The 25707-nt window shown below is 40.0% G+C and overlaps 1 protein-coding gene across 5 annotated transcripts in view; it reads right to left on the reverse strand.

Moving 5' to 3' along the window:
* VPS13D (vacuolar protein sorting 13 homolog D) overlaps positions 1-25707 on the reverse strand; it is a 98152-nt gene that overhangs the window by 14642 nt on the left and 57803 nt on the right. For all 5 annotated transcript variants that reach the window (XM_021542048.2, XM_077788161.1, XM_021542051.2 and 2 more), the window contains 4 exons: positions 23990-24124; positions 23478-23645; positions 9769-9901; positions 7830-8025 (listed from right to left, as the gene is read on the reverse strand). In XM_021542048.2, the coding sequence (XP_021397723.2) occupies positions 7830-8025; positions 9769-9901; positions 23478-23645; positions 23990-24124 (632 nt within the window). The remainder of the gene's footprint in view (positions 1-7829; positions 8026-9768; positions 9902-23477; positions 23646-23989; positions 24125-25707) is intronic.

Here is a 25707-nt window from a genome sequence, read left to right on the forward strand (position 1 = left end):
AATTTTTTTTCTTTTCCAAAGGCTCTCCAATTCTATTCTAGGAGGCACCAATGCAGAGTAATCAAATCTGCAGCTCTCTGGAACTGTTTCCACCCAAGGCAAATGTTAGAATACACCAAGACAGCAGTATCCTTTAGCAGAGATACTAAAGGATCTAAAATCAGTGATCTAAAAATCACACTAATGCCAGAAAACAGGAAACATGCAAAACAGTAAGAAGTGTTCCTTTTACTTTTGTGTCCTAGAGCTTTAGATGAAATAGAAGATAATCAGACAGAACATGCAGGCTCTAGAAGTATTTCCAGAAGACATAAAACTTTCTCTCTGTCTAGCTGCATTCGAGTTAACAGCTAAATACTGTGAAGAGGGCACACAGAATAAGAATTCTACTTTGTGAAGCAAATATTGCATGTCACACAAAAATTTAAGTAGTAGAATAACTCTGTGGTAAATCTAACAAAGGGTTTATCTGCTCTTTTCAGGAGGAAGTTCATAATTGCTTCTGTTTCGGATGGACTACGCCAGGCCAACGTTACAGTGTCCTGGATTTAACTGAATTAGAAAACATTAATCACCTACTACAATGTCTGTGTGGCCCAAGAAACCTTCCCATGGCCTCCAGAAGTGTTGCATAACAAAGGGAGCAAGTTCTGTACCCACAATGTCCATTTTCAGCCAGCTCTCCTATCATACCTGACCAGACTCATACTACACAATGCATTTCCCTCATTGAACCTTTTTTAGACCAGTTACTGCACACACTAACATCAAGCTGAATCTGAACCCAGATTTCTGCTCTGAACCCCCAGCTCAGACAGCAATTTAACAGGAGCTGGGCATAGTTCACTGGATTCAGCATCTTTCACCACGGATGGAAATGCATCTGCCCTTACTTGAAATAGCACTGTAAATATCTGGGGGTTGTGGAGGCCATCACTGTAGGAACTTTGCATTCATTCATCCTTTTGCTATTAATGAATGGACATCTAAAGGAGAAGACAGTGTCACATTTTATGCTCAGGTAACTCCTCAGCATTGCTCATTTCAATGTTTCCCATTTTCACTGTCTGTCCTCCCCTTGCCAAAGCATCCAGGGTATCTTTCTGCCCTTACATGTCAAGTTTTCCCTAATTTGAGCTTTTCAAACTAATGTTTTAGTGGAAAATCACAGAGTAGATTAAAATTTAGGGATTTAGAATGACAGCCAGTCCCTCACAAAGGCTCCCTGTTTAATGCCAGCAGACATGTCACCACTGGAGAACCCAGTGCCTGCACATTTTCTTAAGCCAGGTTTTTGTTCAGTTTAATACATTCTGTCATGGCAAACTAAAAAGGCTTAAAAAAAAAGTTACACAGTCCTAAAGGTTTAGCCCTCCTTTTTGGAATTTAAACCATTTACAGCTTCTTCCTTAAATGCAAGGTGTATAAAAAAATCCCCAGAAGGACAATGTGAGGGAGCTGAACAGCCTCAGCAACTTAAACCTTTGGGCTTGAAAAAATGTCTTTTTACAAACAGGTAAGGGGGCTGTTTTGGGGTCTTCCTGTCTCAGACCCTGCTACTCCAAGTCTACCTTGTAAGCCCCAGAGAGAAATCAAGGTAACATGTTAAGTGTGAGACCTGTATGATCAAACATTGCCTAATACAAGCCCATTTCTCCAAAAAACTCCTATTACATAAAAATATTCCTATAGGTAGATGCAATAGAAACCACATCTATATAATATTAATGTAGGATTATGCTGCTTCACTAGGTCCAAACACCATAGGTTTTACTTCCATTCCTTACAAATGGTTAAACTGAGTTAAGTTTAAAAAGAGAGACAGTGACAACTGACTGCATGCAACTCAATATTCTAAACATAAATGGTATTTAGTAGTACCGAGCCTTAGGAACAACCTCCTGGAAACATTATTCAGACATAAAGTGGGTATTTGCAGAAACGAACAAAAATGTGTTAAGAGTTTGGGCAGCAATCCCACTCAACCCTCTAAAAAGGAATGGGAGATGTGTCAGCGTAGTTTGGATTCTCCAAATCATCTGGACTTTTGCTGAGTACAAACAATAGACAATGTAGTGTTCTAGAAACTGTGACAGTTTTATACATGAGACTCTAGGGTTATTGACTGTATAATAAAATATGATTAAGCAAACTGAATGTTTTAAAATTCCATCTTGCTTTTACTGTATCCTGTGGGTTACAAAAGAAACCCAATGAAATCTAACTACATGCATCATTTCTTCAGTCATGCATAGCAAATCCTGCTTTGTTGTGAAGAACAGAGCCTGTAGACCCAAGAAATTGTCATTCAGCTCTTTGTTCCAGGGAGGAGGGCAAAGGAGACAAACTGTGAGATGCCCAGCCTGTCGATGCTGGAGGATGGCACAAAAAACAGGGAAGAAAAGTGACCTCTGTATTGCACTCTCACACAGAGATACTCAGACTTCACTTTATTTCTAAAGTTGTATCACTTAGAAAATTTTATTTTTATTTCTTGAAATACTAAGTTTTATTAGCCACTGTATGAGTACGTTGAGTTTCAAAAGTGCAGAAATGTGGGATGGCTTCACAGTCCATCCTCAGTTCTCCTGACTCTGGGCACTCCAGAACAGTCACCACAAGCCTCAGCTGCTTGAATTCCTTCCAGAGAGCTTTAAGGGGAAGTTGACTTTCCCCTTAGGGAGAGTGAATATGCAAAGCAATCTTGACAGATTCCACTCCCAGGCAAACATAATCAGTACTTGACTGACAAAAAGCACTATTAGTTTATTGATGCACAGCAAGGGACTTCTGCAAAATAAAATCTGAGTAGAAACAAGAAGAAAACCTAACATATTCTTACAAGAGTGCTGTAGAAAAAAAGAACCAACTAGAAGCCAGAAGTGTCTCATGAAGAAAGAAGCACTTATTGAACAGAAAAAGTAACAGAGAACCACTTTCTGTTAATTCTAAAGGGCAGCTTCATTTACTTAGAAATCATTTTAGGTCTTAGATGGTGGATTATTATCTCTTTCTAGTTAATAAACTAAATTAGCTGAGGTGCATTTCCAGAAAGAAATTAAGGTTTGGAGATTAAATCAGACACACTGAAGAGAAACAGGGCTGCATTAGGGGAACTGCTTCTCCCACAAAGAAATCCACATTTACTTATGCAACAAGCAAGAGTAGACACTTCAAGAACAGTGCCGGGATCTCCAAATGAACTACAGAAAGACACCAGTGATAAAATAAAACCTGACAGAAGAATACCAAGTAGGTGAGACTGGTCACAGAAGAAGAAGCATCTACTGAGGTGCTGCAAAATGTGCAGACACAAGCACAGGTTTACTTAAGTACAAGGATCTGGTGATGCAAAACTATGTTTGGAGGACAAATTAAGAGACATTCAAAAAACCAGTGAGGATACTGAAGTACTGAAGGACCTGAAGAGGCCAGAAATGTGACAGGAACTTTGATGGGATTCAACCTAAAACACTGCATTTCTGGGGAAAAATAATCCAGAACGCAAATGTGAAATGACAAGGAGATACCTCCAAAGCAGTAAAATCAAACAAAACATAAACCCTCTTGGGACAAAAGAGCAAGGAGAAAAGTGGGCATCAGTTTGCAACAGGATATGGCAGTAAAAGCAACCAAGACAAGTCTGGGTGGCTTGCAGAGCACAGCTGGTCCCAGTGCAGGGGGATGATGGGCCCTTGGCACTCCACACGGATGGGAACCTGCAGGTGGGGGATTCCAAAGCACCTCCACAAAAGCAGGGAACAATCTGCTGGACATCAGCTAATGAAAGAAGAATGTAAACCACAAAATCCAGTTGGACAGCGACTGAGCACAGCAGGTTGGGCTGACAATGAGGAAAAGCCCATGGCTGCAGCTGTGCAGAGAGAGGAATGGACAAATCTGCTCAAAGAAAACAGATTATCATGAAGACCTGTTATCCCACTTGGAAAAAGAAGAAAGGATATGAAAGAAATCACACTGCTCAAGTAATTTATTGACTAGACTGATAAATACATTTTCTCTCTGGCTTCTAGGAAAATCTTAGGAGGGGCTTACCAGGATAACAACATCTCCTTTACCAGAAGGGCCCATACATGACTGATATTATTGTAAAAACTTGTAAAGTCAGATCTAGATAAAGTCCAAGGTCAGAACAAAGTCTGGAGCACATAGAGAAGTGTGAAGTTTCAAATACTGATCTGTTAAAGCTGAGAACCTCATGGCAGTATGTTGGGCAGTATGTTGGCTCAGTTGGTCTCCATTCAGTGAGGTATTTCCTACTTCTGCTCAGTGTCACTGATATTCATGCTTTCAACCACACTGCTTTTGACCTCACAATGCAAATCACAGCTAACAGAGAGATGAATGCAAAAAGGCAAAAAAAATTGAGTTATAGTCATCTGCTTTTGACATTGTGTCAAACTTTGCATCCTCACTGCACAACTCCAAGTGCTGAGCAAAGAAGCAACTAGCACAGGTTGCTGCTTTCCACATGAAGTACATTTAAAAGACTCAAATATTACATTGTATTTTTCTCTAACAATTCATGGCTTTCCAATCTCAAACTATTCTTTACTAATAACAGCCTAGTTCATGGACAGCATTCAGCAGAACTGGGGAGCTCACAGACTTATCTACTTCTAATTTTCACATTGTGACTCAGTAAAGAACACAAACTCTTGCAGCAACAGTCCAAGAATAATCTTAAACTTGCACTGATCTGGCAGAAGCCTGAGAGAAAGCCATAAAGGCATTTTTCCTGCACTACTTGTTAGGTTAGACACACATCTAAATATAAATGTTCTTTACTTGTGCTGCACCAGGACGTAAAACACGTTTCTAGGCGAGAGCTCTCCAAGCATTTCCAGAGACATAACAGCTTTCCTGTTTTGAACTGGGCTTTAAAGCTTTTGGCAGCATATGAAAAATATGGAAATAATCAGAACTGTTGTATGTGACACTGGAGTACTTGGAACACATAAAACCCTCTCAATAAAGGTATCGAATCATAGGCATTAACTGTTTATAAATTAGATGTATGCTGTACTTTCACCAGCTGCTTTATGCTCTCTTCTGCATTAAATTTAGAAGTAGTAGGGCATCTTTATGATTAAATAATAAATTTGTAATATTAGCCTTGAGAAAGCCCAGCCTGAAGTCAGATTAAAAAAAATATTTTCTTGCCCTTTAAACCAATCACCTTTGAAACTGCTCCTGTAAGGTCTAAAGCCTTCACTGTGCCTCAGCCATGCTGGTCTGGGTCCATGTTCCCAACATATGGCATGTTCCAGCTGCAGGAGTTCCAACACAAATCAACACATCTGAAGACAAAAAATACTCATATCCATGTAGCCTGATCACAGGAACACATGATGCAGACTGTTCCATTCCATTCAAGAATTTGATGAAGTGGATTTGCTGGAATTAGACTGTGTCTTTTAGGAAAGCCAACAGCCTCAATTAAAATTCTCCATCCCACTCCAACCTGATCCAATGGTTAAAGTCAAGCAGCTGAAATTCAGAGCTTTTTTTTTTTAATTCAACCATGTAATTAGAGAATTGCAAGGGGCCTATAATTTACAGTTGGGTATCCTGCTATTTAAATGCAACTTGCAATTGAATGTCTGAGTCAGCTTTGCAGCAGCACCAGGAACGTGCACAGGGTAAGGTCAAACAGCTCTTGCCACGCTCATGAACTCAGACTTCAGGTGTTCAAAACGATGAAGATTTGGAGATCTGGAGATCAGCTCCTGCCATGCATTTCCAGTCACAGCCATCAGGGAAGGCTGCTCTTGTGTGCTGAGCTTGGAAGAGCCTGCAAGCTCCAAGAGGAGCCAGCAGCTCGGGCTTGGAAGGCTGTGCTGCTCCCATTCCAAACCACACATACTTGAGCAGTTACAAATAATGGGACATGGCAGCCCAGAAAACAGACAAACCCTTTGTCGTGTGGGGCTTTTCAAACCCCCAAAAGAACAATTTGGCTCCTTCATTTTACAAGCACATAAAACCCACACACCAAACAAAACACAAATGCAAGGTTACTTACAGATGGAGGTGGCATTTTGGTCCCACCTCCCCCACACCCCATACACTAGCTACAAATTCTCAAGTACATTTTTTTTAACTAAAAAGTTTTGATCAGACTTTTGTGGACTGGAGAACTGTAGTAATTGAGTAACCTGAGGCTTTTTTCCCATATTTCTTTTCTTTCATCTTGTAAAAGGTTGTTGGGTCAGAAACTTAACAGACTCTGTGCAGACACTAAAATAATTTCACAATACTCATCTGTGACAACAAGATTTCAAAATCTGGGGGAAGCAAAAACATGGTTCAGCTCATCTGTCTTAACCTCTTAACTGACAGTTAACAAGGCAAAGAGAAATATTTCCCAGAGGAAATACAAGCCCAAGATCAGGCTGGCTGGAGATCTTCTTGCCCTCTCTCTCCCAGCTACTGTCCAGTTTGGCAACTGTTGGTAACACCTACTGTGTACAGGCTGTAGCTGATAGAAGCATGTCAAAATGTGAATTTTAAGAGTATATGTTTCTTGAAACAAATTATAATAGACACACAGCTCAACCAGAAATCCAGCTAGCAGCATAGACAGGTGTGCTTCTCGCCACCTTTACATAAATCAGTCAACCTGCACAGTCACAAAATTGACATGCACAAGCGAAATACTGAATTTTCTCAAGGATGCACTTCAATTTCTCATTTAATTTTGTGCATGCAAATATACTTACTAAATTTCAATCCTTGACCTCTTGGTTTTACAAATCAGGGTAAGTCCCAAATTAGTAAGATACACATGTACAAACTTCCATTTTCAGAACAAAGCCCACCTAGGGTAATTCTTCAGGCTTCCTGCACCTCACTCACACTTCATCAGACTTATTGTTTACTGAAACCCTGATGCAGAACCTTCAGAATTCCAAGAGTGGCATAATAAAACAAAGGAAATGGAAAAGCCAAATGGGAAGACAAATCAAGCAGAAAACCCAACATTTTCCAAAAATTTTTCTCCAAGCTTTCTGACAACAAAACCTACTTAGGGCTTTCTTTCAATTCAGCACACAGGTCTCACATACATACAAGAGGACTTCTTGGCACAGTAATAGAAAGCAAACTCTTGGCCACAAAGAGCACAAAGACTCTTCTCTCAGAGCAGCCCTTTCAGAAATTGGTCCTTTCCCTCTGCCACACTCACAGTCAGTGCTAATGAACACTTACTTATTTTAAGCAAAACCATCATTACTTTGCTGAGCCCACATTACAACAGTAACTGAGCTCAGAAGCCAAAGCATCTGCCCTGTTGTGCTGACACCTCACAGCCACAGGAGCACATGCACATAAGGGCACACAGCCATCCCCTTTCATAACTGAGAACTTTGCACAGAATAAAAATTAAAACATAGTGGCACTATATTGATGACAGAACTCTTCAAACCTTTCAATAACTGCTTTTCTACAGCAAAATGGAAGCTGGAGTTAGAGCAGGGAGAACTTAATTTCTGTGAGGATTCAATAGTAGAAGTTTCATTTTACTACATACTGCCTTTCTAAAAAATTTGCTTCATCTAATGGTGTAGGTTGATAATTCCTACTTTATGTTGCATCTTTTCCAGGCAAATTTCACTCTTGTTAAAGTATCAACAAATGCCATCTATTAAAAAAAATGCAAATGGAATGCAACGGGCTGATAACAGCTCATGTTAACTCTGCTTATTGTTGCTTTGCCTGACAAAGATAATCAGTTCAGAAGTTGCAGCAGGCATTAATCCTCAGTTTCAGAGGATTACTGGTTAGAAATACCAAGGCTGGTGGCTGACCTGGGGCCCCTCAGGGTCGTGGTGTCCCTCAGTGCCTGCGCGGTCTCCGACGCGAAGTCCAGAGCTCCCGCCACGGGCTTGGTGACAGTGCCCACCAGCCCCTTGCCCAGGCCAGAGATGAAACCACTGACCCCTCCTTCCGTCTTCACACCTTCCACCGTCGATGTTATGACACTTGTCAGTCCTCCAACGATACCTGGCAAAGAAAGAGCAGCAAGAAGCCCAAAATTATTGGCTGTGGAACTTACAGAACCTCATCCACCTGACGCTCTCTGCCCACACGGTTTATTGTGCATTTAATTTAATACATAAACTTTCAAACTCAATTACATTTACCAATAACTTTATACTTTGCATATGTGCAGACCATATTATCCCACAGAAAAATATTCAATTAATCATTAAATAAGTGTATTAAAAGTATTCCTATACTGGTTCATTTCCAGATGTATTTACACCAGAGTCTTCATATATTGCACAGGTTAAGTGGTTATTTAGGATGTGACAAAATTCCATCACCACAAAAGCTGGTACAATTTGAGACAGAAAACAACACAGTGCATATCTCCACTGGATAAAATTAATTATTTTAAACTGGCACTTTAAACTCAGTTTAAGTGACTTTAACTATGATGCTGCTGACAGACAATTTTTGTGCACACTTCCCTTCCAGGGAACTTCCACGCTCTGAGAAATCAAGCATGTACTGAGGTTTCAAAAGACTTGGAACAGTTCACATGGTCTGAGAACACACTTTGGAGATTTCACGTCTCCATGATTAAAAGATCAGTTTCCAGTGTCCTGGCTCAAGCACTCACCTGCCCAGGGCTCCTCTGAGCTCTGTAAGTCAACTACAGACCAGGCAGATCTAAACTGCCAAACTCAAGAAGCACAAAGTATTTAAATCTCTCCTCTTGAGTAACTATAGTTTATTATTAAATTCTGTCTGTTGAAATGCAGTAATTAGCAGTTCCTTTATTTAAAAAAAAAAATGAATGGGAAGCATTTTAAAATGCCACAAACTTAGGACTAGAACAGGCACACTAATTACTGGATAATACAACACAGTGAAGTGCTTTTATAATGGACTTCTCAGCAGAGATTCACATAATTTGGATTTCCTGTGTTTCTACCAATTTATGTCAGACTGTTCAGCACACTAGTGTGAGAGAAACCTTTCATGATTCATTTCACACCTACAGTGTTTCTGTGTGACCAAAGCAAAAGGACTTTTCTCAGCATAGAAAAGATCCTCTTTTAGTGAAAGCCAAATCAGCTTTGCACAGGCTGCAACAGTTACATTTAACATTTAAATAACTGAGCCAAGATGATGCAAAATATAAATATTTGATTTAAACTTGGCTTGTATTAATTTAACCTTCTTGAACAGATAAATCATGAACTAAATCGATGTGAAGTTCTGGCTAAATTAAAACTAGTCCACTACCCTTTACACAAATAAATGTTTCTAGTTCTTAGTACACTGAAAAAAACCACAAAATAACCCCTGGTGAAATGTAACTTTAAACTGATGTACTGATTCCAAGGAAACTCATGTTTCTGGAACTAAAAGCAAATATAAGAAATCTACTACCCAGCCATACTATTTTTTTTTAATGTCTAGCCCTCAAAAAAAAAGTTTCTAGGTGTGTTTTATGCCTCTACAAAGAAATTGATGCTTTGGATGAACTTTCTTTGTAATTTTACATGCAGTTACATGTGAAAAACCCTGATTATTAAAATGTAGTTTCTGCTGACTTGAAGACCAAGCAATGCCCCCACCCTGACCTGCCAGCACTGAAATTCAAGCATAAAGCCTCTGACAGCTCCACTGCTCAGGCTTCTAGCAGTAACTGTGGAGTTGCAACACCCACTCTTCTTTGCTATCTGATCATCCCTTTTAAGAGAGAAATGAGTTAAAATTCCAGCTAAGGGTTACCATGTGCAAGTCCATGGATTCCAGCGACAAGGTGCTCTCCGCTGGTTGCAGCATGATATCGGATGTATTCCCGCTCTGTCTGATGTCTGTTATCCATGATCTTTCCCAAACCATCCGACAAAGTCCCAGCAAACTGCAAGAGAAGACCTTGTCTGTTATTGGAAGAACAGAAGCCATTTCTCCTAAGTGGATTCACTGCAGAAAATCCCTAGTTCCTACTTGTGGAATGCACAATTATACAACTAATTTTGATACATAACAGAATCTGTCCAATCCTTTTGCCACGGAGAAAGCTCAGAATTATATCAACAGGCGCAACTGGAATCCTGAGGTGACAAGGAGGTGCCCCAACGACTGTGGCCAAGCCAAAACAAACACAGTCTGTGAAAGATGTACTGAAAGCAATGCCCATGACCCAACTGCAACCCCTCCAAACCTAAAACAAATGTTATTTAGATATAAAGCTTTTCCTCCACAAAGATATGTGCAAAGCTTCAAGGCAAATATGCCTGTCATGAAACTACAACATTTTTAAGAGCTAATTAAATTCTTTTCATTAACTCAGGGTAGAAGTGGCTGTGTTGTAGAAAGAGTGGGAGCCAGACCACACTCATGGCACAACGTGGGGAGATCCCTGACAGGATTCCCAGCTGTGCTGGGAAGTGTTGTCCTGGTTTAAAGGACAGGTGTCTGCCAAGGAAGGCAGGAATCTCCCTTAGATTGGAGAAATCGAGAATGTGACTCCCTTCCTTCCAAATTATTATAACTTTGAAATGACTGGACTTTCAGGAAAATATATGGGATTTTACCAGCATATATATATATATATATATATATATATATATATATATATATATATATATATATATATATATATATATCAGGACAAACAAAGCACAGCGGTGGCAGCGACAGCGAACAAAACCAGAGCCAAGCTCAGCCTGCAGTTCCGCTCGCCGCCGGCAGGGGCGCTGCCGGCTCCGGGTGCGGTGCTTCCCCCGCGGCTGCAGGGGGCGCTGCGGAGGGACCGGCGAGGGAGGGAAAAGGGAGAGAGGGAAAAGGGAGAGAGGAAAAAGGGAGGAGAGGGAAAAGGGAGAGGAGGGAAAGGGGAGAGGAGGGAAAAGGGGGAGAGGAGGGAAAAGGGGGAGAGGAGGGAAAAGGGAGAGAGGAGGGAAAAGGGAGAGAAAAGGGAAAGAGAAAAGGGACAGAGAAAAGGGGCTCCACTGTTTTATGTGTAGTAAACATAATTCTTGCCATTCCTTGCATGAAATATGTAATATTGGATACTTGTTAGATTATGCTCGTTTGTATTAGAAGCCCCCCACCCTCGCTGGTGAAACCTGGTGTATGTTGGAACCCAAGGCTGTGAGGAGCTGCCCGTGTCTCATGGACCATCTCCTGCACCCACAGCAGTTACAGTGAAACCCCTCGGTGGCCCAGGTGTGCACCCAGGACAACTGAGACCTGCTGGGAAACCCTGAGACACTGAATATTAAAAAAGAAGCAGACAAACAGTTCATTTATGGGCCCAGTGCCCCAATGAAGTTCCCCTCCTTTTTCTGCCATTTCTTCTAAGGCTGTGTTTCTTTCTCACTAATGACACAATGTCCCGGTTTGAAACACTCCTTTTCAGCTTCATGACAAACCAGTCCAGTGGCTCCAATTACCCAAACAAAAAGATTTTAACAACAGCGATGAAAATGAAATTCCATTACCTTCCTTGTGACTTGATCTTATGGAGACTAAACAGTGATCATGGACTGAGTTACTTCTGACCTTGTTATGAAATTTATCTAGATGTTATTAAAAAAAAATAGCCTAGAAATACAAACTGACTTGAAACTATCTATGAATCATGTTTAAGCTTGGGTGTTTTCTGGAAAAATGCTTTGCTTATATGGATTAGAGTAGTTACCATAAAGATTGAAAGGCTCAACAGATCTTCAAAATTCAAACGTTATTAGAGGTTTTCAAGACCTGAAAATGCTTTTTCAAGGATATATTTTGGAAGTTACAGTAGTGCATGATTGGACAATGAGCCAGAAGGAATAAACCATCTTATTGATGAGAATTGATAATCTCTCTCTACAGCTTTCCTCCCACCTGCACACACAATTTCCAGCTCCAATACCAAGACTACAATCCAGTCTTTCCTCAAATATCCCTTCCTCCACTGCACAGAATCTGACACCTAGTTGTCAACAGCAGTCCTGTATGTGTGTACACAATTTTAATGTAATGGTGTCTTTTTGTTAGTAAGGAGGAAAAAGAAAAAAATCCCATACACATAGTTTAAAAGTCAAACTCCATTAGCTGTAAACCCAAAGTTAAACAGGGACATTTTTGTTTGTGTTATTTGGAAAATAGCACTGAATTACAGATGTAAGCAAAACAAATTAAGGATTTTATATACCAAACATACCATGAAATGTTCAGGTGACAAAATCTGAACTCAGCACATGTTAGTTACAAAACATGAACTTCATGCTGAATTACTTTTTGAAGTGGCTCCTTCCTCCCTTTCCCCTGGGACCGTTTGTTCCCTGGCCTCATCTGATGGAGACTGCAGCCAAGCCTTTGTCACCATCTGCCCCATTTGCAAGCCAAGGGCTTTCCTCGGTGAGCGGGTCCCTCCTGAGCCATCCCAGCTGGGACCAGCCCCTCCTGCTCTGTGCTGCAGGGTCTGCCCATCAGAGGTGAAACGCCAGGGAAGATGAAACAAGGGGATGCTCCACAGGCGTTAGGAAGGGCTGCCAGGCAATACTCACCCTTTCTGTGTGAGGTTTAGACTCGTATTTGAATAAAGATTCAGACTGGTGTCAGAGTTACCGATTCCTGATCTGAATGACACCAACATCCATCCTGATCACCCACTACAAGGTGAAATACCTGCTGGGGATCACAATTTGACACTTCTTTTTAACTCTTCTATGCACCTCAGAAATCCTTACCCTGAAATGGTTTCTGAAGTCTGCTGCAGTTAATAGGATTGTATCTACCTATACAATAAGGAAATTAAAGATTTCTAACATAAAAAAAACCACAATAAACAAAACACCTGCACAACACCTCCTGCCCAGTCTATCTAGGTTATAATGCGATATTGAGAACAAGTTCCTCAGCCATTATGTCACGATCAGAAACCTAAGAAAGCATCAGAAATGTAAGGAGTTTAAGTCCAGCTTAAACTTTGAAGGGCGATTAGAACAAGCTGAAACACAAAAGCAGACTTACCTTTGCCCCCACGTGTCTTGCCTCCTTTGGGGAGTGCAATATCAGCTGCTGAGGTTGAGGTTTTAAGACTTGTGAAAGAGCAGAGATGGTGCCTTACTGAGCTGTTAACCCGGTCACACAGCAAATAGGCTCCAGATAAACAAAGGTGACACCAAAAGTGCAACCCACCCTTGTCTTCCTTAGCTTTTGTTAATAAGGTGTGACCTGGTAACTTCAAAGCCTACTCAAGACCATGTAAATGTCAACACAACTAAATACAACAGTCTGTGGAACAAACATGAAACTAATCAAGGGAATTGTAAAAACCAGCTCTCTCTTCCCTACCCTAATTTTCATGAGTTCTTCATATACTTGCTGATGAAAAATAAAAAAAAAAAATTAGTCACTTGGTATTTTATCTCTGCATTCTTCCTATTTCAGACATCCTTTGCCTGGAAACAGAACTGCCACACAATACATTAGTTTCAGCTAAGGGAAGTTACCTGCTTTCAGACCAAAAGGCTCCTGATGTTTTTGGATGAAGCCAGGATGCACAAGACACATGTGGAAGTGGGTATTTGACTTGTCAACTTGGCCTCTCCAAACAGGAGCCTTCCAGATTACTGCTTAAAAGCTCTGTCATTTCATGTACTTAAAATATTCCAACTTATCATCAGTATGTATTGTTTAATGCTTTGCCTTATCCATTTTGCCCAGACAGAAGGAGAACCCGTCCTAAAACCCCCAGGCAGCTGAGCATTTGTCCACTTGTCATTCACAAGACACCCTCTGCATCCCTCACCCTTTTTGTCCCCAAAGCAGATGGTTCTTTCTGCACTTTCCTTCTACAGGGAGACACTGATATTTTCTTCCAGATCTACACTCTAATGGCACTTGGATCCCTGATTTTCATCCCACACCAGTTTGTGTATGATATGAAGCTAATGACTGGTAACGTACAACAAGCAGAAAGCAACCCCCACTGCACTTCAGCCAACATGCTGTAACATAAACTCATCCTCCCAAGGAGGGTGAAATATCACATTTTCCTCCAAATCCCAGGACATTATGCTACTGTGCACACTATCTTTGGATGAGGATGGTAACCACTCTCAGCCCTTTACAATCACTGAAGATGTTACTGCACTTCTGCAAGTCTGGGGCACGCTGGGCTCAGCCTCCTCCTCTGCAGACTCAAGTAAAGCCATGATTTATCATTTCTTGTTTTAAATTTACACAGTGTCAACAATCAATACTAACTATTCACCAAGATCTGCAAAAGCAGATGAAATACTATCTGTACAAGAAACTGTTTTATTCATGTTCGAGGTTACTTGGTCTTCTGTTTTTCTTTTTAAATGCACAATAATTAAGGAAGTTTTACCACAAAGAACTTTTACCACTGACTACATATCCCTTGCTGTTTCAAGCAATAGAAGAAAAACAAAACCACCCATATACAGGGTTTGTGAACCAAAGCTGGTGCCAAACAATTAAGGCTTATGGGGCACAAAAAGAATTCAAAGAAAATGAAAACTCGACTTTGGACTGCTTGTTCCCTCTAAGCCAGATGCATGAAGCACACAGCATGGAAATAAGTTTTAAGTAATCTTTTAAAGTCTTTTTAAGCTCTTGGCACTGCCTGGTTCTCTAAGGACATCCCAAAAGGATAAATACACAATTATGACCTGAGTCCAAACATTCCATTGTAATTCTAGCATCAGAGAATGGTACATGTACAAATATTATTGAGTGAGCAAAGCAGAACATTCCAAGACAGAATATTAAGGGAGAAAGTGATGAAATTAAATAAAATTTCTGTGCAAATCTCACAATTAACTGTGTTTAAATCAGAAATCAAAGGGTTTATTTGGTTCTCATCTTTGCTTTGCAGAACTCATTTAGAATGGAATTCAGTCCTTCACGGTCACTTGCATTGTAGCAACCTCATTAAAAATCACCTTTATTCCTAAAACTCTAAAACCTGTTAAAGGTATTTTTGAGGAAGCCAATTTTTATGCTGATATCTAATAAATTACAATAGTTACAAATCAAGCATTTGCCTATGGAGGCAAAAAATCCTCACAATGTACATGTTCTGGGCTAAGGAGATACATACATATATATATATATTTATTTATATACACACATATATATATTTATTTATATACACATATGCTGTTAGGATTTGTGGTTAAAAAAGGTCATCCTCAAATCTTGCTGCTATTCTTTGGAAAGTACAAAACTCAAAAAGCTCTGCCAGATTCTTGGATATACACAAGGACTAGGTGCAGTGGGACAGATAACATTGACCAGTAAATTCTGCAGCCTAAGGTTCCCTGCTTTGACTGCAATGTCTCAGGCTTGATATGTAATATATTTCTGTGACTTACCATAAAAAGAACTTTTAGCTTCTTTGCTCATCAGTACACACATTGTTATAGAGTAGAAGCAGTATATATTTAATTTTACAAACTGGCCATAAGCAGGCAAAGACAACAAACACAGCTTCCTCCCTTCCTCTCACTGTGATCAATGGTGTGTTATACTGAGACTAAAAAGTAAAATGCCTTTATTTGAAAACATAACAAGTGTCTCTTTGTCAGGTTTCAAAGGCCTACTGGTCTGAAGCTGTTCCCAAAAGTACTTTTGCCATCTCTTTGGTCAGTCTCTTAAGAATTACTTGGGGCCTTTGAATTCAGTTAAATTTATATGCTCTAGACTTTTATACTTTACACATCAAGACAGACCAAGTCAATGCTTCGATCCAGTCCTAACCAGAAAGGACAGTTCAGGCTGAGCCTCCAAGGCATTTATAACCCAGCCAAGCTGTGCAGAGAGAAACTAGTCCTGGCACTCTGAACAGCACCAACACACTCTTAATTTAGAAAATACTAAATCAGCAAAAAGCCATAATCAGCTTCTCATTTTCAGACCAACATAAACTTTGACCCCCTCCAAATTACTGACAACCATGAGGAGCCGACGGCTTTTCCTACTGAACAAACATGTTCCTTGAGATTCCCCGCAGCACTCCCCACCCCTATTTCTGTCATATGCCCGGAGTGAAGGAGCTTTAATTAGCTCACATCCCATCGTTAACCGAGCTTCCTAATGCATGCTGACAAGGGCTGCTGGCGGCCGCGGGGAGCCTGCTGTGCGAGCCTGATGAGCCGGGTACCTGTGGGAATGCAGAGCTTCCCTCTGGCTGCCCTGGGACCCTGGCAGGGGTCAGGAACCCCCTGGACAGAGCCCCCAGAGACACTGTGTGTGATCTCTGGCCATGGAAAAGAGTTTTCAGTCTTACAGCATGAATTACCAGCTCTGAGTGTTTGTTATGAGTAATAATTAAGTGTGGCATGGGTGCAAAAGTAAAATTTTAGGATTCTAGATTAGGGGTTCAAAGAGGACAAGATAGAGGAAACTGGGTGTGTCTTGTCCTTTTTCTCCTTCTTTATGCCCTCCATGTTTCACTGTGGTGTTGGCATTTTTCTGTTGGTTCAGGCTGGGGACACACTGTCCAACATAGGTGACAGATATTGGCACGTTATTGTAAATCCAGCCCAGGGAGTTTCTGGTATTTAATGTTTGTAACATCCCACTGAGGGCAGAGCCCCACACGCTGCCCTGCAGGACAGAGCTGCGGCAGGGCAGCAGAACACGCTATAGATAAGCAAGAATAAACAACCTTAAAAACCAGCACAAACAAATTATGAGTTCTTCTTTAGCCACAGGACAAAAAAAAAAAAAAAAAACAAATACTTTTTACACTCTCAAAATCATCAACACCAGGGATTGCAGCAGGTACCCCAGGGGAGCCCCGGGAGCCCGGCGCTGCCCGCGGCAGCTCCCGGGCAGCCGCCCCAGCAGGTGCCCGCTGGCAGCAGTTTTGTGTTACGGGGCTGAATGAGTGATCCCTGCAGGAACCGCCGGCTGTTTGCACAGACACAGAAGGCAGTCAAAAGTCCACAGCATGAACTTGGAATGACCCCAATTGCGGAGTCACTGGCGGGTTCATCTGGAGGACAACTGTGCTTTATTAAACAACTAATACTCTTAACAGATAATTCCCCTCACCCCCATCTTAACTCTTACCAAACCTGAAGGTCTTCGTGTTTGTTTATTTTTTGGGAATGGAATTATTTGCTCTCCTTCACCCGCTTCTTTAAACCCCTCAATATACTGAAAAACAGAGGAAAAGCCTCAAGAGATCCAGTACCGTGAGTGTACAGGTAACAGCTAAGAGAGACCACATTAGGTCTGGTTTTAACATCATCTTTTACCAGCTCTCTCGATATTGATTTCCAAAAGCATTTCCATCTGCACTAACTGCAGCACTTAGGCTCTTTACAGACAATTTCTTTTTCTGCCATGACCACCTGTGACCACACTTGGGATCTCAAAGAACCTCCTGTTTAAAAACTAACATGCTTTCCATGTTCTATTAGATATTTTGAAGGAAAGCCCATGAAAGCACATAAATTGGACCTGCCATCATGTTTGTGTGTGTGTGTAAATAGTGAACAACTCTGAGCTGTTTGGATCTCCTGGTACTGCTTGGCCTTCTCCCCTGGACATAGAAACATTATTTTCACTCCTCATGGATACACAGCTAAGGAACTTCAAGTTTAAGTCTGTACTTTTTAATATTCTACTCAACTCCATAACTTTAAATACACAGCAGGGAGGTGCAGTCAGCCATTTATCAAGACTGAAATGATGAATTTCAAACCCACACCCCATTTTTTCTCCTTCAGATGCTAATGATGATATATGGGATAGATGTGCCTGTCTGCCTGACATGTAACCACTCAAAAACTGCGGGTTAAAACTAAATTTAATTTAATCTATGATAAATGCTTATTTCCAAAGTTACAGTTTATGACTTGGCAACTCTTTGCATACCTCATTTTAAATTCTCCTTTGCTCACTGACTTCTCCAATGAGTCAGCAAAACAGGAACAGTGCATTTCATTTTACAGGAAAATCAGCTGGTAAACCTCTTTGAAATGAAGCTCTAGAGCTGGCATAAAACCTAAGCTCTCTAATATATATTTTTTTTTTAATTGTCAAATGGTCACTGTATCTTCCTCTATCCAGCTGTGCATCTCCATGTATGCAGTTGCTGCATTGTTACAGGACTCTCATTGTCAACTGAGCAATTTCTCCTGGGTGCACCAGTGTGCACTTTGCTTTTGAATGAGGTGCATTTAGGGCATTAAGTCCACATTAAACCACTTATTCCCCCAGAATATATCACCATTTCTAATCAATTGACCCATTTCTCCACATAAACATACACTGGAATAAAGTGTGTTCACTTTGTGCAAGAAGCTTTGTAAAACAAAGGCTGAATTTAAACCAAATCAAGAAGAAAACTTTTAACCTAGATGCTGGCCACACACGTTTTATCCCATGGTACAAATGAAAACCAGGAAGAAATACTTCAAACTTCTCAAAGATGATCTTTTATCCCAAAACCTCTTTCAAAGTCACTAGTTAGAGATACCAGATGTTCTGCACATTAAAACGGACACTTTCCATGGCTTTTGATTGTCACTAATTGGACATAAAACTTGCTGTCTTTTAAAAACTAACAGGAAATGGGGAAATGGCCTCATCTGTAATATCCCTCATGTACTCAACATTTCTGCCTGGGAATTTCAATTACTTTCCACCTCATAATCTACACATTTTGATGCAGATTCTCAGTGTTCATCTGAACCTGCATGAGCTGCTAATCTGTGAATGAAATGCAAGTTAAACTGAAGTTGATCTGCAGTGCCACCTGGACAGCCTGCAGGAGTCTCTATGCTACACTGGGAAAGATAAAGATTAAGAGGAAAAGGCAAAAAAATATACATTTGACCCAAACTGTATAAATCACAGCTGGAATAGAAAATATTATGGTAAATGCTGCTAAATCCCACTATTTCAATACCTCAACTACCATATGTAAGGGATGACTGCCAGCTTTCCTGAAGGAAAACATAAATTCTAATCTATAAGGTTGCTCAGGAAGATGACATTCCTCACCTTTATCCAGGGTGACTGACACTAACCACACACATTCTGCTCTTAGGAGTTAAGGAAAAGAGCGAGGAATCAAACAAACACCATGAATATACAGAGTGGTAGGATACCCAGCAAACTGAGAACCCAAACACCACCATGACCTCTCTACAGCATCACTTAATGATTCTGTTTAAGACTCTTCTGAGGAAATCGCCACCATATATTTCTTTCTCAGGCTTCATATACAAAGGCTTTTGCTAGAAGTTCCCCGACACCAAGATATGATTTTATTTTCAGCTACTTCCTTGGCATTTTGATGTTGCTAGAGATTAACTGCAGTTAGTCCCAAGATGGGAGAATGGTAGTTGCTCTTGCTTCTGAATGGTATCAAAGAGGAGTGATTGGTTAAGTGAACTAAGAAACTTTAAAAAAAAAGGGAATAATCAGCTTTGATTGTTTAGAAACCTTTCTGGTTTGGGGTAGAGCCTGCTCAAACTGTACCTTCCTTCTCTGCTCAGCTACAGCCACTTCTCATTGTATTTACTGCCAACTTTGTTAAAGTTAACATTCATGCAAGTCAAACACTTGTTCAAGATTTGTTTTTAAATGATCCCTTTATTACTTCCTCTTTATTTTCCATTCAGTTATCTTTATCTTTCTGTCACTGCCAACCACTGGAGATTCTGCTTTATCTTACAAGGAGGGTTAAAACTTCCTTTTCCCTTTGTGTTGCTTTCATGCTCCTGTTCCACAAATGCCTCCAGACCAAACACTGACCTGGAGCATCCTTACTAGTCTTAAAGTGTTCTTACTTGGTTTTAACACCTCACCTCTTTTCCTATCTCTGTTAAGCATCTAAGCACCTGTGCCAGCAGTCGAAAAAAATAGATGGAATGAAAGTCCAGGGCAGAGAGGTTCATCAGCCATAAAAGCAAACAAGACACTCAATAGATAATTGGGATATGGAATTATTTGCCCTCCTTCCCCCACATCTTCAAATGCAATTTGCTGCAACTCCACCCTGGGGAAGTTTTGGCACCTCAGGTGCCTGCCTCTGGAAGGAAGCCTGGCTCCCAGAACCCTGCGTGCTTCGCAAAAACCAAACGGGGAAATGCAGCTGTGACTGATGGCTTACCTTTCCTTAAGAAGCCTAATTAAAATGGAAACTTCAAAGTTTAGTATGAAAATTAAGCTCTTTCATGAAGTTCATTAAGTTCTTTTTCTCAAGAGGAAGGGAGGTACACACCAATTATTTCCATCCCATATCCTATGACCTCTAACAGCTACACTACTATGTGCTCATAATTCCTAAAAGAGCAGAGAATTTATGGTAGAGGTAGAAAGAAATCAGGCACATTAAATACAATATTGACAAGTTGTGAATCTTTTCAATCCTTTACCACCAGGAATTTCACCAGGTCAGCCTAACACCTATTTTCCAGTAATAGATACAACCACACTTACTTTTCCATTTGGAGAACAAGCTACAGAACAGTTTTGTTCTGCTGCTAATTCAGTGTTCAATATTCATTTCTAATTGAAATACAGCTGAAACAGGGGAAATTTAGGATTTAGTTCTATCATGCCTGACGGGGGAAATAAAAAAGTGTGGATGCCAAGAATGTGAGACATTTCTACGCATATGGCAACTATAGAAGGCTCCATTCAGAGGGAATGTAATTCCCTCTGGTGTCTATATTTAGGATCAAAGAACTTTTTAAAATACAGAACTTGGAATCTCCAAGGGATAAAAACTACAAAACTGTCTGTAGTGAACTTTATTTAACCTAAGGTTTTGTGCCAATTTAAATACACTGCAGCTCTCCACTTGAAAGAAGGCATTACCCACTGCATGCTCTGAAATGCATGGAAAAGCCATTACAGGGATAATCAGTACAACTATAAAATAGAAAAGCTATAAAATGACAAAACCAGATACAACTCCAATAGCTTACTTCTCAATTCAGTTGAGCAGTGTTACTTTAAAATCCATGATAATAGTATTACTCTTTGTTTAACTATCTACTCACATCTTAATAGCTAACTCATCTTAAAATCTAGGATAGATTTTTATTTTAGACACTTCATTAGTCAGGTAGTCAAACGACCAAAGTGGAGATTTTTCCCAGCTCTCAGTGTCTGTGCAGGACACAGGCTCCTCTAGTTTTGGCTGCTTTAGTAACCAGATCCACAGAATTAGCTGCAAAGACAAGAGCCCTCTGTGGCACAGCTGAATCAAGTGAAAATTTATGCAGTGAAAATATACTTAAAAATACCTTCCTGGAGCTCCAACAGAAAGATGAGAATGACCTATTGTGTAAGGTTTTTTTCTCTTGACTAACTCAAATTGTTTTTTCTCTCCACATAATTTTCTTTACCAATACTTTACATATCCTAGACACACTCATAAGGTACAAAGAAGGTAGAACAGAAAGTAAAAGGCACATTTCTGTGCTGTATCATGAACACAGTATATCCCAAACTGAACTTGAAATGCCAATGTTTTTATCCTGTGGACATTCCTGGCTTAATTTTCGAGCAGATTTAAATGCCCGAAAACAGTACAACAGTGAAACAAGAATTCAATGTAACTATCTGAGCCTTTTTTACCATTGTCTTCTCTGCAGCAGAATTAAGATTCAACCTTTGGAAAGAGGATTCATCAAGGAGCTCCACAATGTATTACTACACCTTCTTAAATTATGGATTTCTCTCCTTGCTCCCAAAGGACAAATATATAAACCATATAAAAAGTTTTGAAAAGGGAACTGTGTGATACTTGCATTACAGGGACATTTCTGATATATCAAGGAGAATGAAAAAGATACCTAGGAAGATGAATAAATAGTACATGGGGTGATTTTCAAAGGTATAAATGGGAAGCAGGCGCTCAGCTCCTGTTAAATTTTGAAAGGAGTTCAGCATCCAACTGCCCTTCTGCCTTTGAAAATCTTCCTTCACAAACCCCTTGGTTACAAATGACTCCAAAGTTCAAAGAATGACCTTGCCCTTGTGGGAAACAGAGGAAGGCTCGTGCCTTTTAAAGGAAGATTTATGAGACTGTTGCTGCAGATGTGACTGCAATGAGGAAACACCACTTTATAGAAAGGAAACTCTAAAGAAACATACTCGATTGGGTGGAGTGGATGGGTCACCAGAGACTGCAGCCATGAGGACAAAGCATGGACAGAAGTACTCATTTGCAGACAGATACAGCTGCCTTCCAGAAGCTCAGCAAGTCTTCTACCACACTGCTTGTATTTGCAGTGCTGGGAATTACAGCACCACCTACTAGGAGATTAAGGCAGGAATATCAACATAGTATTTTGTTTGAGTTTCTTGAAATTGTGCAAAATAGGCTAATGCTGCAAACAAGATAATTATGACAGAGAATGTGCATGTCATCTTTCCTCATGGCTCAGCTCCCTGGGCCCGATCCAGCTCTGCACTTGGTGATGGACTAGGTTTGATAATGCTAGTCTTGATCTCTCTGTAATGATACAGACTCTGCATTTCACACCTTCTGAATTACCATTTTTCACTAAGGAAGGGAAAAAGCTGATTTCCTTGTATACAAAAAAGTGGGAAAGATTGTTAAAATGTGAAGCATGACAATACATACAAAGTTACCTGTTAGGAAAATGATAAAAATAGAAAGTAAAGAATTTTCACAAAACCAAACTTCCCAACATGTCCTTGTGTCAAAAAAGCATTACTGCAGTTGTACCCATGAAGGACTCATGCCGACACACCATGTATTTAACAAAACATTTCCAGAACATATGTTTGCTAAGTATCAAGTACAGCATCAACCATGATCCAAACTATTTCCTGTTTCTGACTCCTGCCTCAGATCATCCCTCTCTTGGGCACTAAATATAGTTATTTTCACTGATATAATTGAATTCTCTCAGCTGTTATCAGAAAGGACAAAAGAATGTTCACCATGCAGAGACTTTGGAATTAAACTACAGATAAATACAAAGCAATCTGGAAATTCTTTAGTTTGTTGGAATGTGGCACAAAACTTCCCAAACCTCAGTTGTCAGCATAATAATTGCTATTCACATCACCTTAATCACTTCTCAAAAGTAACAGCCAACAACTCCTGTTATACTAAATAATCCCTTAAATACTCCACGTTTCTCTAGCTGTCTCTCTCTCTATCTAGATTATAAATATAATTTAACACAGCTTTGTTAATTTGCACATAGGAACAAATTCTTTCTCACTTTGCTTAGCTGTTGATTTAACTTGCAAGTATCTGTACAGCAATAATAGGGCTTTGAGTGGTTCACTGACTCCTGTTTCTGGCATCCTTGGGATGTACAGAAAGCATTTAAGAAAAACAAAATCTACACTTCAAACGCCATTTTTACAAAACAAAGATAAAGCAATTTAAGCATGGTCAATAGTTCTATTTGACTTCTTGCCTATTTCTTGCTTGTTGTTACAGCAAACTTTAGTATCCCAATTTTTACCTTTGCAGCAGAGTTTGATACTCCATGAGTGACATTTCGGATGAGACCACCCACGTTGCCATACTTTATAAGTCCAGTAAAGCCTTCTGAAACATCATTCAGTAGACCCATAGGGTTGCCAAGGAAATCCACAGAACCTAGAATATTTGCTGCCTGACTCAGCAGCTCCTGTAAAACCAAGAGGAAGAATTAAATATTTCTTATGGGTCACATTTACACCAGCAAGGTTGAGGGAAAAAAAAAACCTATCCCACCCACAATAGAAGCTTATGCTAACCCAGGTAGTTTTACAAAAGAAATCAACATCCAAATTTCAGTAAAATTAAAACCAGTTTCATCTTAAAATGCAGAGTATTCTTAGATTTCTTCTGGGATACTACTTCTCCATATACCAAAGAAGCAACACAGCATTAACATTAAGAGTCAGGAAAGAGTTCCCACATTCCCAGTGGAGAGCTCCTCAACCAAGAGAAGTTCAACCTTTGCCACAACATAATCTCAATCACACTGACCTCCTGGAAGTGTTTCAGAATGTCATTAATGATGAACTCCTGAGTTTCATATGGATGGACCCGAGTGAAAGGATCCAGATTAATCACAGCATCTTCAAATCGGATTAGAGGGAAGCCCAGTGTGCTTTTCAATGCCTGAGTAAATAAAAGATATTGCCATTGTAATTCTTCTCTGCTTCTCATTCACAGCATCCTTTAAATGGGTAACAAACCAAAATTCTCTGAAGCTGCTGGAGTTCTCTACCACTGCAGTGTGGACACTGATATAGAGAGCAGTCACCCGCAAACCTTTTAATTCTAAGCACTTACAGCTTCTTAGCACTACATTTCTTCAATAACTCAAGAGTCACTAAGTCCCCAATGCAATCTGTTTCCCACACTTGATAGGAATATTTCAAAACAAAATGTGTCTAAGATTCTATATACAACTTCTATATTGTTCTAATGTTCAATTAAACTTCAACCCTAAATGGATTTCCTTGACAAAACTGGCTATTTTCCACCCTGCTGAACTTCTGTGAAGGGATTAAGTGTCAGGATGAGCTGGAATAACATACATAATTTCCTGTAAGCCTGAGGCTCGTTTTTTAACATTATGTGGTCTAAAGAAATTCTTCAAACTAGCATTTCCCATTATTTTTCAAGGAAGAAAACTAAGATTGCAATTAGCTCACAGGCTGTCTGTACTTTGTACAATTTATACATAAAAATCCCCAGTTAAGGGGGACAAGCTATACATCTAAATTGAGACACATGTAAATAAAATAATTTGGAAAAAATTATAAGAAAACAAATTTTTTTAAGACAGAAAGAGGACCCTTCTTCTTCAGGTCTGGATAATGGCATCTGCACACTCACCAACATCAGACACTCTGAAGAAGGCAAGAAGCTTCATGGTGATGTTTTATCTTTACATATTAATCACCAAAGCTGCCTGGTATAAGGAACATGAGTTTTTGTGCCATCTGCAGGCAATTAAGGCAAGTTACAGGTCGGAGTTAGGTTTGTGAGTAAGAAAAGAGCTATTTATTTTTTCAGTAAATGGATGACCAACCAGAGAAGTCCTCATTATTCATTTGGGTAGGAAGTAATTTCCTGTTTAACTATCAGATATTATATAAGACAACTTTGTTAATACTGATACCTATAAAAATAATCTGTCTACACCAAATTACCAGCCAGCCATGTCCAAGCCAGAAACATTAAAGATAGTTAGAAAAACTTCCACAAAGGCTCTACTGTGATTACTCTCTCCCTCCTACCCTGAACTCTCCTGGGCTACAGAACTGAATTGAACCCTTTCTGTGAAAGTCAATATACAGAATATGCAGGGACTGTTAACATTATGGGGGAAAATGTATATGCCAAGTTTTCTCTTGGGAACGCTGCCAAGATGGATCCATGTGCAATCCTATACCAAGGGTGGTAGGAAATCCAAACAGAACAGTGCACAGTGCTGGGTTCTTAAAGGCATTCACCTCTAATTCTGCTTCCTCAGTCTGCATTTCAGTAAATGGAATTACAAGGGTATTCATGTTGAAGCTGAAATGCAATTACATATCCAGGACACAGCTGCTATTATTTAGTAGCAAGGAGTATCACAGCTAAGGAATATTATAGCTAGGAATATCACAGCCAAGGAATACCCCAGCTAGCTGTTGCACTGTCCTTGGCACAAAGATTCAGCAAAAAGAATACAAAAACGTAGGACTGGTGAT

Source organism: Lonchura striata, chromosome 24 (assembly GCF_046129695.1).
Source record: "Lonchura striata isolate bLonStr1 chromosome 24, bLonStr1.mat, whole genome shotgun sequence".
NCBI classification, from domain to species: Eukaryota; Metazoa; Chordata; class Aves; order Passeriformes; family Estrildidae; genus Lonchura; species Lonchura striata.